At 37.8% G+C, this 14,506-nt stretch overlaps 1 protein-coding gene across 7 annotated transcripts in view; it reads right to left on the minus strand.

Moving 5' to 3' along the window:
- Positions 1 to 410: 410 nt before the first annotated feature.
- Positions 411 to 14,506, minus strand: part of DISP1 (dispatched RND transporter family member 1) — a 91,525-nt gene continuing 77,429 nt past the window's right edge. For all 7 annotated transcript variants that reach the window (XM_065679801.1, XM_065679800.1, XM_065679802.1 and 4 more), the window contains 5 exons: positions 12,941 to 13,064; positions 11,572 to 11,699; positions 11,026 to 11,123; positions 8,836 to 8,933; positions 411 to 4,066 (listed from right to left, as the gene is read on the minus strand). In XM_065679801.1, coding sequence (XP_065535873.1) covers positions 422 to 4,066; positions 8,836 to 8,933; positions 11,026 to 11,123; positions 11,572 to 11,699; positions 12,941 to 13,064 — 4,093 coding nt within the window. In that variant the 3' untranslated portion in view covers positions 411 to 421. The remainder of the gene's footprint in view (positions 4,067 to 8,835; positions 8,934 to 11,025; positions 11,124 to 11,571; positions 11,700 to 12,940; positions 13,065 to 14,506) is intronic.

The following is a 14,506-nucleotide window of genomic DNA, read 5'->3' on the forward strand; positions in this document are numbered from 1 at the left end:
CCGGGACAGCAGGAGAATAAAGTTAAATGTACTCTGAAAACATGGCAATCTCAGCCCACCCCAAACATTATCAACCTCACAAGCCCTGGGGAAAAAGAAACTCTTCCTTTTCTAGGACAGTTTGTCATGCTTTATTTCTTGAGATGGTTTATAAGGAGAACTCAAACTCTAAGGCCCTGGGACAAAAACTAAATTAGGCAGAATCCATCTTACGAGTTACAGCAAAAAACCCCAAACATTCGGGACAACAGGAGGTTTTACTACATATAATGGCTTTATGGAATCAATGTGACTGTTCTATAAAATACGTGTGTCATTCCAAATCGCAACTTGTAATTCATATTTATTCAGGATTTGCCTTTTTGGTGTTTTAAGCTTCCTTTTCAAAAGAAAGACACAGGATTCCCAAATTAAAGATTTATTATAGTGTTTTTATTAACAAACTTTCATTGGAAAGTTCTGGGCGCATTAACATAGGAGGCACATTGGCTTCGATGTTTGGCATTTGACAGTCAACAGAATTGCACTTCACTGTGATAGCCTTGCTACAGCAGTGGGGATTTTCACGGCAACCCTCGTAGCGAGCCTCTCTCACTGACCTGTTCAGCAGATGTTTTTTATCATTTTGGTCAGCCTTCAAAACCCGGTCATTCTGCAAAGAACACTGATCTATCTTGCTCTCAGCTTTCTTTTTTTGCTTTGACAGAGAGGCTTTCTTGCTTTCAACCCCGTTTGCTTCTGTACCACCCGTTTCATCACACTTGTCTGCCTGCTGACAGAATCCCTTTTGGTTATTTAATACACTGTTCTCACATTCAGAGCAACGCACTATCAGAGGTCCTGCTTTGTGGCAGACAAACTGTGAGGAGCTCATCACCTTTGGAACAGTTCTAAGGTTCTCCTCTGGGTTTGGATGAGCTTGTGACTCTGTCCTATTTATTCTTTGATGTGCCCGGAACTGTTGCATGGACTGGAGGAAAAAGTTTTTAGGCAGCGAGCTCTGTGTCATTGTTCTTTTGAGCCTTCCTTGAAGGCAACTGCAGTGGAGAACATGCTGGACTGGATGCACATAACCTTCGGCAGCCTGCTGTAAAGCATTTATAGGAGCTATGGAGCTTTGTATCTGTACAGTTCCCTGTGAAGGAGAACACTGGTAACAGAAGGCATCGCTTAACTGTTGGCACGAGTGTGGACTCCACTTCACTGCCACTTGCTTATATGCATCGGGACAGCTACACTGCCTGTTTTGAGAGAAAATTGGGCATATGGTGTGTTGGTCAATAGATGTCTGTAGCACAGCTGAACTAGCAACATTTTTTATGCTTTTGCTCACTTCACTATTATAGGTTGAATGCACAGGCATACATGTGTTTTGGGGCCTGCTGCTGAAGAGCTCAGAGCAGATATGAGTTTCTTCATAGGCCACTTTCTCTGCAGGGTTACAAATACCAGTTTGTGACGCCAGAGGCTCAAGCTCATAGTGCTCATGCTCCATTTCTGGCTTTTGACTTCTGGAGTCCAGCTGGTACTTGTTAATGGGATGTGATTTATTTTGCCCTCTGCCTCCTTGGCCTCCTGAAAAGGTCTGAGAGAAGGCATTACACCGCAGTTTTTTTGGTAGGGGGATCTGGCCACAAGTGCCCTGGGGTCCAAGGCATCGGCACATGCACTGGAAGAAGAATGTTGCAAAAGCCCAACTAATGCACATTATAAGCATCATGAAAGTGCCAAGCTGCGTGTACGCCAGCACTGTAGAGGGCATCATCATTGCTCCAGCTACAAATGTAGTCAATGCAGCCATTGCAATAGCAGAACCCATACGGCTTAAAGAAAAAATTACTTTTCCCTCTCGGTCAGGGTCAGGGGCTAAGCGATAAGCCACTCCATAATGAACAGCAAAGTCTACAGACAAGCCGACAGCCACCGAAATAGTGACAGATTCTAACACATTTAGCTCCCATCCAAGGAGAACCAGAGAACCTACAGTGACAAAAATAGTTCCAGCTATTGAAACTATTGCATAAAGGCTTATAATTACGTTCCAAGTTGTAAGAAGCATTACACTAAATGCAACAGCAACTGAAAGACCCATGGCAATCAGAGTACCATCAGAAAGACTGTCCTGAAGATCATAAAATTCGAGGTTACTCACAAACCAACCATTGCTAAGACCTTCTGGAGCAGAACTAAGCTCACTTGAAATCCATGAGTCCACCTCCTTGTAGAACTGATGCATTTTCTCATATGCCAGGGTGAAGAGGTAGGTGCTTTGGAACTCCAACACCACCGCCCTGATGGTGTCATTTAGGTCAAAACGAGGCCCTGGCGTTTTACTATCTAAGTGGTACCCTGTGCTTCTTTCTAGCTCCATTATAGCTCTCTTGATACATAATTCAAAAACTTCTTGTTTGTATGGAAAGCTCCAGTGGCTGCAGCATGGATAAAGAGATGGCTCATCGCAGTCTTGATTTTCCATCCACTGCTTGAATGTTTCGATGAAGCAGCTTGTGAAGTCTTGTTCTTCAGTCTGATAATAAAATGTTTGATTTCTTAACTTCTGACAGAAACGCAAAATCCAAACCTGTGAAGCTGGGCTAGCAATATTAAAACTGCTATCTAGTTGCAGCTTTCCTTTACTTTTAGGGTTTAAAGGGTCACCATTATCCTCAGGGGTGACACCCCAGATTACTGTTATTGGCATGTGAAGCTCTTCTCCATGGTGGACACGTTCAAACATAAAAAGCTTTTTGTATTCTGCATCATATCGTTCAAATGGGTGAGAAGACCTAAACACCTGAAACTCTGAGAGCTCCAGTGATGGTAATTTCATCTTTGGATTTACACACACGATATACGCTCCACCAATTGTTAAGGCAAGGAACCAGAAAAGCCAAATATATCGAAATCTGATAACAATGCATGGCAAAACTTTCTCAAAAAATATCCTAGATGCTTCTGAAACTGAAAAAATAATCTTGTGGAACATTTGGCACAACACTGTCCAGCAGTTTTTGTTGTTGTATACCCTCTGCTGAGGTTTCTTAAAGCAACTGAAAATATTGAGAAGGTATCGTTCATGTAATACAACTACAGCAGGTAGCCATGTAACCATCAGAACATAATTCACCAAAATAGCAGTGCCAGCATAAACACCAAAACACCTGATTGCTGTGATATTGCTGACATAATTAGCATAGAAGGCAGCAGCGGTAGTAAAACTCGTGACAAACATGGAAAGAGCAGCGTGCTGCAATGTGATGCTCACCGTCTCAGAGGTTCCAGCATGAGGTTTATCAAATTTTGTGTAGTTCCAAACGTCACATAAGACAAAAGCATCATCTGCTCCAATCCCAACAAGAATAATCAATGCTGTGAGATTCATGAATGGGAAAAACTCAAAATTAAATACTACCCGATAGAGAAAGTAAGAAATAATCAAGGAACTAATTATTGCAAACATAGTCATCAGCGTAATAAACATGGACTTCGTGTATACACACATAACTAATAAAACAATTACAATGGCTATAGCAGGATACACAGTATCCATCAACAGGTAATCTTGAAACAACCTATGTTTTATTCCAAACTCAATCCCTGTGACGGTTGTTACACCATCGGAAGCGTTCCAGTTCTCAAAGTTATCTAGGTAAATGCTCATCATGCTTTCCCCTTTCTCAGTCGGAGAGAAGAGCATGCTGTATTTTAAAGCTGGTAAGACATAGTCAGCTGTCTTTGGGCTTAGAAAATCCTTGTCCACTAGGTAGTGAAGGATCTGGTAAACAGCGTTGTACTTGGTACATTTGCGAGGCACGTTTGTACACTTGAGTTGGTCCTTCCTTTTGGCATTCATATCCCAGCAGTCTGGCCCCAGGGTTCCATTGTAGTAGTATTTGGCACATGTGCGAAGCAGCTTTAGGGTGTGAGAGACATCCCGTTCTACTATTTTTTGACACGATGACCTGTTATTTAGAATAGCAATATAGTTGCCCAGAGTCCAGCTGGGACAGCACGAAGCAGCAGTGGCTCTCTGGCAGAGATCACCAAACTGGGAATGGGATCTGATCTGTATAAAGACAGGCAGGGCAAAAAAATCCAGTTTAAAGTAATAGTCTGAATTATTAGAAACATTCACACACCAAACAAATAAAACATTCCAAAGTGATGAAAATTCACCTTAGGGTCCTTTTGTGTTATCGTTTTAAATTCTTATCTCCACATACATTGGTTTTGATCAGTATCCTCATACATGCAGCAGACTAAAGCAGCAATAACTCAGTACACTTACTTGTCACAGCAGTGTAACGTTGGCAGAAGCGTTAGGAATATTGTAATTCTTTTGTTTGAAGATGCACTGAGGTCTTGGGGTTTTTTTCCCAAGATTGAAGACTATTAATTCTCTCTTATTATCTCATAAGTCTGAAAATAAACAGCAATGAAGCTTCATTCTGCTTGGAATCATATACTGAACTTCCTAGGAGAGTCAGGGACTTACTATCCAGAAAGACAAGATGTGACTACTTTATAACAACTTTCTCATCTGACTTTAGGCATCCCAAAATAATCCCTGCTGCACCAAGACAACGGTCATACCTCTGAATACTGCATCCACCACAGGACAAAATCCCATGAGTTGACTCAGCAGCAAAGTGGAGGAAGATGCAGCAGCAGCAAGGCCAGAGAAGTCTCAGGGACAAGTGCAGGCAGGGAACAGAGCTGAGCCATGGGGGACAACTGCTTGTTGTCATCTCAGGGGACTGCCCAAAGCCTAGGAACTCCTACCTGAGCTTTACAGAAATGATGGCAATTTTAATACTTTGGTTAAGGACTCTTCTTAACTAAACGAGTGTTAATTCTTTATGTGGATACTCCTCTTTCACAGATTCAGTTGAATACTCCAGATTCAGCTGAAGCCAGTAGAGCATGACTTAAGTAAATACTCATAAGGCAAAACTGAAAGTATCTATCAAATCGAACTAGAGCTCTTAAGTAACAAGGTTAGGTCAAGAAAGTCTTCCCAAGCTGGGAAAACTCAATCCTGATAGGGCACAGGGAATAGAAGTCTTAAAAGCCAGAACTTTTGGCTTTTCATACATGACAAATTAGAATTAATCCTTCAAACAGACGTGTGTAAAATTTCAGTCTTAATCAAGTTACACAGAATGAATACATATTAATACACTCACATTAATAAAGCCATGTGCTTAAGAGCTTACAGGAGTGGGCCCTGAAACCATTATCTATGCGTGTTTTAAATTTAGCTTGTTTAAAATATACCACTTTGAGGTTTGTTTTTGTTTGCTTGGGATTCGTTTTTTGTTAGCAAAATTGCACAATCCTTCATAATGCAGACAAAAAACCTGCACTTGGCGAGTCTCATGGCAGTTCTAAAAGCTTTGAGAGGGACTTGAATTTTGTCACCTGGTTTCCGAACAATAACAAACTGGCATTCCAAAAACACAGGATAATTCACATTTGATTGTTTCCAGATAAAAACACTCACACATGCAAACTCAGGAAAAACTGAACAACCTACTAAATAAAAGGAAGCACTGGAATAGCATATCTGTATTTTTCATGGCACATCTCCAGGTTAATCCTAGGAGGATATAATAGGCAAATTGGGAGGAAAGGACTGTATTGTCTTCTCTAAGTATTGAAGTTCAAGATGGGACAATGAGGTTTATATGCTGTTCTCCAGCACTAGCTGCAGGCCATAAACATTCGCATTCATCAGTAAAGTAGCTGTTGCCAAAGATAAAGTAACATGAGCTGGCAGCTGGAAATTAGAAATTAAAATACAAAATTTAGCTCTGTATAGCTCATTAAAACACTATGTAAAATGCTAATATATTGTAGCACTGGGCTTTGTTGGTGATCCAAAGGAACTGAAAAGGCCATTTGGCTTTTGCCAGACTTGGCCTGCCACTGACGTTTTCATTTATTTTGGATCCAGTAAGGAGACTCTGCAACCTGTGCACATGCTGTATCTGTGGGCAGCTCTGCCCAAATGGATCCACACTGTGTGAGTCACAAACAACATGGGTTTGGGGAAGCAGTCAGAGATCATTTACAGTCTTTGAAGTTTATAAAACAACTGTTTACAGTTTATAGGGAAAACATTCTACAATTAACAGGTGGGAAAAAAAGGGCTCTTCTTATCCAAGTAGTAAAAAATTAGAACACTTCCTATAGCTATTTGGTATATAAAGTTTCCATAAAGATTATAGGACTACCATATGCTGAGCAGCTGCAGGATGGAGCCCCTAAGTGTCAGTAAAACATATAGTTAAAGTAGTTACAAGCAGATGGGAATACAATTAAAACACGTGGGATATACTGTTAGCTCATACTAAAGCAAATACTAGTCGGTGTTGAAATCCTGTTTATCATCAGAAAAAATGCTAAAATTCTATAGTTTATATTTCCAGAAAATAGCTTCTGATCTTCCTGGCTTGGAATACAGAAAGCTTTGCCACTTACTTCAACAGAATAGGGTTCCTACACAGGCATGAATTGAACAACAAACATAACTACAGCCAGAAGAGACTAGAGTGTCATGCAAGTCATCAGTTTCTTCTGATAGCTGCAGTGCAAGTCAGCATTCTCTCTAGGCCTGGCTTCAAAAGAGGGGCATATCACAGCACTTGAGCCATACAACCAATTCATGAGCTTAAAAAGTGTTAGAGGTGCTTAGGAATTGTTAGAAAGCATGACAATTGTTTAAATATGGCACTTTTAAGTAACAAGCGTTTAAAAACACTAATGAAAGAAGATTCAGCCCTTTCTTATCCCTGAGTATCTAATTTTTATTATAAATTTACATACACAGAACTACAAGTGCAAAACTTAACCATATCCATTTGTTTTGTCTACTAGCTAAAAATCAACACTGCTGTCATGATGCACTGTCATTCCACTCAGCTGAGATGTTCAGTTACTACATTCTTAAGTCAGTTACACGAAAGATCCACAGAAACATTAGGTGCAACAATCCCCTCTATAAATATGCACATAACTGTGCATGTAGCTGAAGTAGCCAACAATTTTCTGAAGTGTTCTTATTTCAAAGTAAGAGCTATTTCTATGGCTACAAGAAGTGTGGTGCTTGGTTGGTTGTTTTTGGGTTTTTTTTTTCTGAAGTATTTTCATCCTTCCTCAGAAAATAATGTATTTCAAATGTACTTGAGAAAATACATCATTATCAAAGTGTGCAAATAGGGAGGAAACCCCCACAATTCCTCAGGAGTAATGCAGCCCTTAAAAAGATGATTATTCAGAGGTAATTAACTCTTTATTCTGTTACAGAGAAGTATTTTATTCTTCATTGCTTTGCAACGATCTATACTACCTGGGATTTACCTGCACCAGCTGTCTATGTGACTAAACTTCTATGATCAAATGCAGAGATAACTCAATTTTTACCCTTGTAAAAGGTTATCTCCACCGTATCTCCTGATTGAAGCGCCGATATGATTACCCCTAGTCCACTTTATTCAAACTGAGCTGGGTTAGTTTAAATACTGTACTTGGCTCACCTGGCTCATTCTGACTGAAAGAGATAAAGGATAATCACATGAGCCATCCTGCCGGTGCAATAATCTCTGATGGGGAAATAAGGAACATTTCCTGAGCATGTGAGGACAAAAACCACTTACAGCAGAGGTTAACCAGGACAAAATGCCTGTGAGCAGACTGCCAAGGGAAATCTGTTACAGAATGTTTCACTACAGCTCAACATTTTAAGCAAGCAAATGCCAGCTGTTAGGGAAAACAGTTTGGGAATTCACTATATTAATACAGTTGTCTAAAAGGGCAACAATGAACAAAAATAACAATGAAAACATTCAACATTAAATAAATGTGGTATAATATGAAGCTGTTGTCTTTTTGTTTGGGAGGAGAAAGAAAAACTGGAAATAATCAGATAATTTTTAAGAGAAGAAAATGTCATTGCTTTATCTCCACGCAAAGTCACCAGTTCACACGAATTTATGGTTACTCAGCAGCTCAAAGTAATTCATTCCAGCAAGTGATAAGCTTATATTTTATAAATACAACATCTGAATGCTTATTTTATTGTAACCTTTGCAGTCAACTTCCATCAGTTGAAACCAGACATTGATTTCAATCAGTGTACTCAATTATCTTCTAACACATGTAAAAGAAGCTACGTCAGCTCAGAAGCTGGCTATTACAATAGTTATTTTGACTACACAAGGTACTGAGTACAAGGAAAGCCAAGAAAAATAATAACAGGGCCAGACAGACAAGGCCAAAATGTCTCCTTTAATTTTCTCAGTTTTAAAGAGAAAATTAATATTACCCTGAAAGAATCACTATCAACACATGATTAGCTGGGCTGTATTCCTAGCTACTATATCCATGTTCCTCTGATGTCCATCTGATAATCTATACTCTTTCGATCTAAAGGAAAAGAAAATGCTGAGTGACCAACTGGGTGTCAGAGAAAACTGCATGTGCTATGAGGATGCAGCAAGAAAAGATGAATTATTTGCTGGGAAACAAGAACAAAAATCCATGGAATAATATTCTAAGAGGGAACACACAGCAAAAGTTAAGGCAGCTCTTCCTGCAACACTCTTCCACCTATTCTGGTTGTAATTAGTAGCAAAAACAAATAAATCCCCTTGTACAATTTGTTTTACAATTGAAAGCTGCTTAACTTTGTCTGCATGCTGACTGACCATTCCAGAAGGATGTGAACAGTGTGAAATCCTCTCATACGCTACCAGATGGCAACGGGCAGCAAAAAGTTTCAAATACGTGCTTCATATCTGCAAGTTAAACAAATGAAATGACATCTTCACTTACCCTCAAGTTATCTACATTGCACATTGACTTAATTGCATTCAGATTCCATAAATTCTCTCCGTCTGTTGATGTAAACACCACTCGTGAATAGCGATCACCTGCAATTACAGAACGGGGTGGGGGGGTGTTACAGACTGTTTGGGTATGCCTGGCATCAAAGACTGAGGCAAAATCCCACCATTCAAATGACACAGACAAAATCTTTGTCAGGTCATGGGAATCCACCTCCTTTTCAAGACGAGCTCTTTATCTGCAAGACTCAGTCCACATGAAAGTTTCAGTTTCGTTAACTTGCTTATAGTAAATATCGCATCTTCAATTCTTTATGTCACTTAGGAGCTCTATTCAAGCCCACTATCTTCTGAAATATGACAGACAAAAATCAAATGATCTAATCAGCGAACTATGAAATTCTTGGCACAGCATAATGGCAGCACACAGATAATAGTAATCAAAGGCTGATTTAGTAAGTCATTTAGGCATATAAATAATAATTATAAAGCTGTTTCTACAAGAATGTTTTTGCTTTAGAAGCAAATGACTGCAGTGGAAGTTGTGATATCCTTGAGGCGATTTTAAAGAATTCTACAGTTTAGATACATACAGCTTAAATTACAAATTAAATCACATTTATTGGAAGAGAGCTTTTAGGAAAGGAAATAATTACTTAGTGGCTGTGAAATCTTTATGAATAGCTAACAGGGGAAACATATATACAGACACAACTATGCAGTACTATGTAACACAATATGATACTTTGAGTTAAGAAATATTATCATATTAATTACAATATGCCCAAAAAAACAAAAGGCTGAATTTTTCCTACTGCTGTGAATGTGTAGAATTTTTGCCTTTCACAAGACTGTAATGAAGACTCAAGAGAAGTGCTTTATGATCTCTGGCCATGCTTTAGGATCAAGGAAACAGAAATCTACAGATCCCGGAGCAGGCAAAGACAGATACCAAGGATGATAAAAATGGGTCAAGAGGAAATCAACTATTTTCCTTACATAAAGGACTGGCAAACTTTCCCATAGAACCACAACTCCTTCATGACTGCCACAGCTGAGACTACGAAGAAACTGTAGTGGAAAGAATGAGAGTGAGACTACACAGAAACAGTGGGCAGGAGAAAGAGGAGTTAATTCTGCGGCAAGTTGCAGTTAATGCTCAGTAGAGTTTCAAGTACATTTCCTCTTCCTCACATAAGATGTGCTCAGCCTAATTTGGTTCTGCTCACAGGAGCAGAAATTAGGACCTTGCTCACATCCTCTCACTTAGATTTAAGACTATACTGTAATTGAAATAAAAAAAAAAAAAAGACAACCAACACCACCATAAATCTGTTTTCCTCTCTGGTTTTTACTGGTCCTTGCTCGTTCAGATCAAGTAATATAAACAAGTAATTCCACAATTACATTTCTGTGCTGTTATCAGTCCTCACATATTGGAACAGCAGCAAAAGAGCCCGGGTCATTATATGAATAAAGGCAAGATCTCCATCTGTTAATGCATGCTTCTCTGCCAGAACAGGACTTATCAAAGTTTTGCAGTACACCTTGGAAAAAGGCAATAAAGACTTCTTTTTTTTGACCTCTAATTTAACTTGGACAGCTTCATAAGCCCTCACTAGTTTAAGGTGGTTTACTTTGTATTTATTTTTGGTTGTTTAAGGGTGTATTTTATTTGGGGGTTTTGTGCATTTTTAGGGCTTTGTTTGCTCTTTTTCTCCTAAACAAGCTCCTGAATTCTGTGCAAGACATGACCTGGGGATGTCTTCTTATGTCTTTCCATATACAGAAAAAGTATTTTGATTTAGGTTTTTTATAAGTAAGTTAATGGCACAGATTTAACACGACTTCTTCCCTGGTGTGAATTAAGTGCTACCTCTGTAGTTGTATACAAACACCCCTTTTACAATGATCACATTACCAGTAACTAATAAACGAATCTTTACAGGAAATGGAACCACTTAAAGGAAGCATTTTCCGTGGCTTCCTAGGAAGAGCCAATAGAACACTGCATTTCAAACCCATTTCTTCAGACTTTTGCACTGAGAAAGAAGGTGCTTGTTGTGAACATGCTAAACATAAAATATTTTCCTAATAACATATACAATATACAGAAGAGTGCAGAAATCATTCGACTGACAGAAGTTTTTACCCTTCCTTAAATCCCTACTCCACTTACTTGGAATATCACAAAAAAATGTATCCTTGTGGAAGTTCCAGTCTGCTTGCCTCTTCTCTCTTTCATAGTGATCATCTGACCATCTGTCATCTTGATGACTGAGAAAAGAACAAATAGTTTATTTACCTTACCTTAGCAAAGGGATTATTAATAGAAAGAGGATCCAAACAAGTCACACATCTCAATAGTTCTTATATATGACAAAATGTATTTTTACCAACATGACTTTGGTATACAACAACTGGAACATTCGTTGCATTTTCTGTTTAAATTAGAGACTTCAAAAGAAATATGATTGAGCTCGGTAGTGAAAATACCCATAATTCAAAGAGAAAACTAAAATAATACATTTTTAAAGGGCTGACAATGGCACATATCTATTTCCATGTGAAAGGCTTTAAGAATTGTGGATTATCAGATTCAGTATTTATTGAAATCAGTGGCAGTATATATATTCCTGTCAGAGGGTTCTGGAGCAAGCACTAAGTACACGCCAAAACCCCCCAATAAAATAAAATAAAATACATTTTAAATACAAATTCTTACCTCTTAGCTTGTTCATCTGCATACTTAAAAGGATAGTTTGCAAGTGTTGCTTTGTATCCTGTGTTTTTCACCATATTGTTCCATGTGACCAATCTCTGCCCTATGGCTGTCCCTCTTGGCTCAAAACCCTAACAGAAGAGCATGACAAAATTCCATTAATACTTTTCATTCTTTAGCTCAAATGAGAAAGTGGAAACATAATCAAAGTGATGGATAGTTTTCATTATGAAGCATAGTTACTCCAGATGTCTACTTTTAAAAGTAAAATGCTTTCTGGCAGGTCAGGAAAAATAATGACCAACCATACAGAGTGACAAGGGATTAAGAATTCTTGCACGTACTGCTACTCTCCTTGAGAAGTAATGATGATTTAGTCTATCAGATGTTCAATACATAGTTTTCAGAGCAAGGGCATTCTACAGAGTCCTTTTCTGTATCTCAATTAGCAACCTTTAATGATTAAGTATGATTAAAAGCACTCAAGTATGTCTTCTCTATTTCTCTAAGAATAAGGTAAATCTTGAAATAATTTTGAAAGTGACTGAAACAATTTTAATAACTCCACTGTTTTCAAGAAATATCCATTACGTATGGATATGTACAGATATACCCCACTGTAAGTAACAGTAACTTAAAGGGACAGTGTATTTTGATTTGAGGATAATAATTATATACAGTATTTTCAATAAAAGTCCCAAAACCTACTCATGTGTAAGACAGCTCATAAAAAGAAATGAGCACAGTATTTAATAGAATCTGATAAAAGTCACTTTGAGTCTTTTAATATGGATATCATTTCATCCTCAGAAGGCACTCTGAATCCTCTTTTCCTTAACAGATCCTGCCCCTCACTTTTTGAAACCTGATTTAGAACGTATTGTACTGTGTTGTGTTGTACATCTAAAACTGGGATGAATTTAGATTATTTATCTACAGCAGCTCTGTTGAAGGATATATGACCTTTCAACAGCAAAATGCAGAAGGAATTTAAAACAGTGGATAACAGCGCCCTGATGGCAACTGCATCTTCATATCACAGTGAGCTGTTCCAATGTCAAGATTTAATACTTATTTTTTTAATTAGAAGAATTACAAGGCTCTTTAACAACTCATTTATTTCATGGGCAGAACTTGCTTTTGCAAGCTTGATACCAGTTGCATGTCTCTGGAAATTGATTCCCAAACAGATTCACAGTACAGGGAACCTTTTCAGGCATATTAATGATGCGTTGTTTTCCTCAGGGCAGAGCCAATTTAAGAGCACTGTACTGAACTGCTGTACTTACATCTACTGTTTACTGCTACCACTGAAGAAACAGCAAACCAGAAAATACTTATTTGACAGTACAGTTGATTAATATTTACCTACCAGCAATGGATCAGAGAAATCTGGAAGATCTGGAACTAATATTCCAACCAGTGCACACACCACTATTAACACAGTGCACATGCCCAGGACCACCACAGGCCAGTCTGCTATCAGTGCAGCATAGCTACATGGAGAGGAACAGAGAAAGAGACGTTATACAACTAAAAGTGATACACAAATTTAATCCATGCCTGTCTAAAGAACCATGTTGAAACACTGACCTGTTTTCTTTTTAATACTTCCAGGAAATTAAGCTAGCTATCATATAAATGGATGGAAACCATTTGGAAACAATTTATTTCTACCCCTTTATTTTACTTAAGTAAGAAAACAAAAGAACACCCCAACACTTTCTATCAAGTCTCCATAACAAAACTTTATATTGTTACATAGGAAAGCTTCTCATATCAGACTGTTATTTTTTCCCCCAGAAACTATGACAAAAATGTAAGCTTTATCCTAATTTGTGGTGCTACAGAGATGATTAACTATGAGCTACTGAAACAGCTATTTCTGTTGTTTAGTGCATGTTCAGCATTTAAGACTGTCATAGCAATGATTTAACATAAAATGCTTTTACGTTAAAAAATAGGGGAAAAAAAGGGCATATATGTGAAGTGAAAAATGTTTAAGACTAAACACACTGTTTTTTTATGAATACTTTTTCCTTAACTTTATACTTAGTTTTTAGGATGGATATTATCCATGGTTGTGGACCACTAGAAAACAGACACTTTGTTCAAGATTTAATGATAGAAAACTTCAGTTTCTTCTTTGAAAGCTTAAGCTTTTCTAAGAAGAATATCAGAGAGACAAAAACAAAATCACTTTTAAAGTAGAGGCCAATAGGAAACATTTCCTCTATATTTAAAGTCATTAAAAAAACCCACCTCAAACCCTAAATATCAAAAGTCCATAAAATTCGTTGTAAATTCAAAGGCACAAGGGAGTTGCGGCACGACACATAAACTAATCAGCACTAATTTAATCTTCTAGTGTAAGTCATATCCTTGGATTTTAACTCTTAGTTAATTTTAAAGAGTGAATTTTTATATGTAAATCTCATTTTCATCATTCTCATATTTTTATTTTATAAAAATAAAATATTTATTTTATTAGTTAAATTGATAGAAAAGTAGCAGAAAATAAAAATGAAACCCAGAAATTTTAATTCCTGGATAATTCCTCTTACACTAAAGACCTGAATTCATAGAGTTTATGTTTCAAGAGCAACACTGTCTATTTGTCTGTTTGGGGAGCAAAGAGAGTATAGAATGTCCATCCAGTTTAAAAGGCATTAGCAAAATAATTACAGGCTATGAATCATTCAATACTGATACAGTGTGTCTCTGTACACACTAAATACGGAGCAAAAAGATCCATACTCTTATTTCCTCCTCAACTCACATGCAATGTAACATGACAGTTTATAGCAGAGTGCTTCTTTACTTATTTCTACTGTCTCAAAGATTATGGTTATTTTCAGTTCAGAGCGACTCATTATCTACACACAGCTGAATTATTGGCTGTAAAGCAATTTTCTGTCCCATTGCTAGGAAGGGAGGT

This window comes from Lathamus discolor, chromosome 5 (genome assembly GCF_037157495.1).
Source record: "Lathamus discolor isolate bLatDis1 chromosome 5, bLatDis1.hap1, whole genome shotgun sequence".
NCBI lineage: Eukaryota > Metazoa > Chordata > Aves > Psittaciformes > Psittacidae > Lathamus > Lathamus discolor.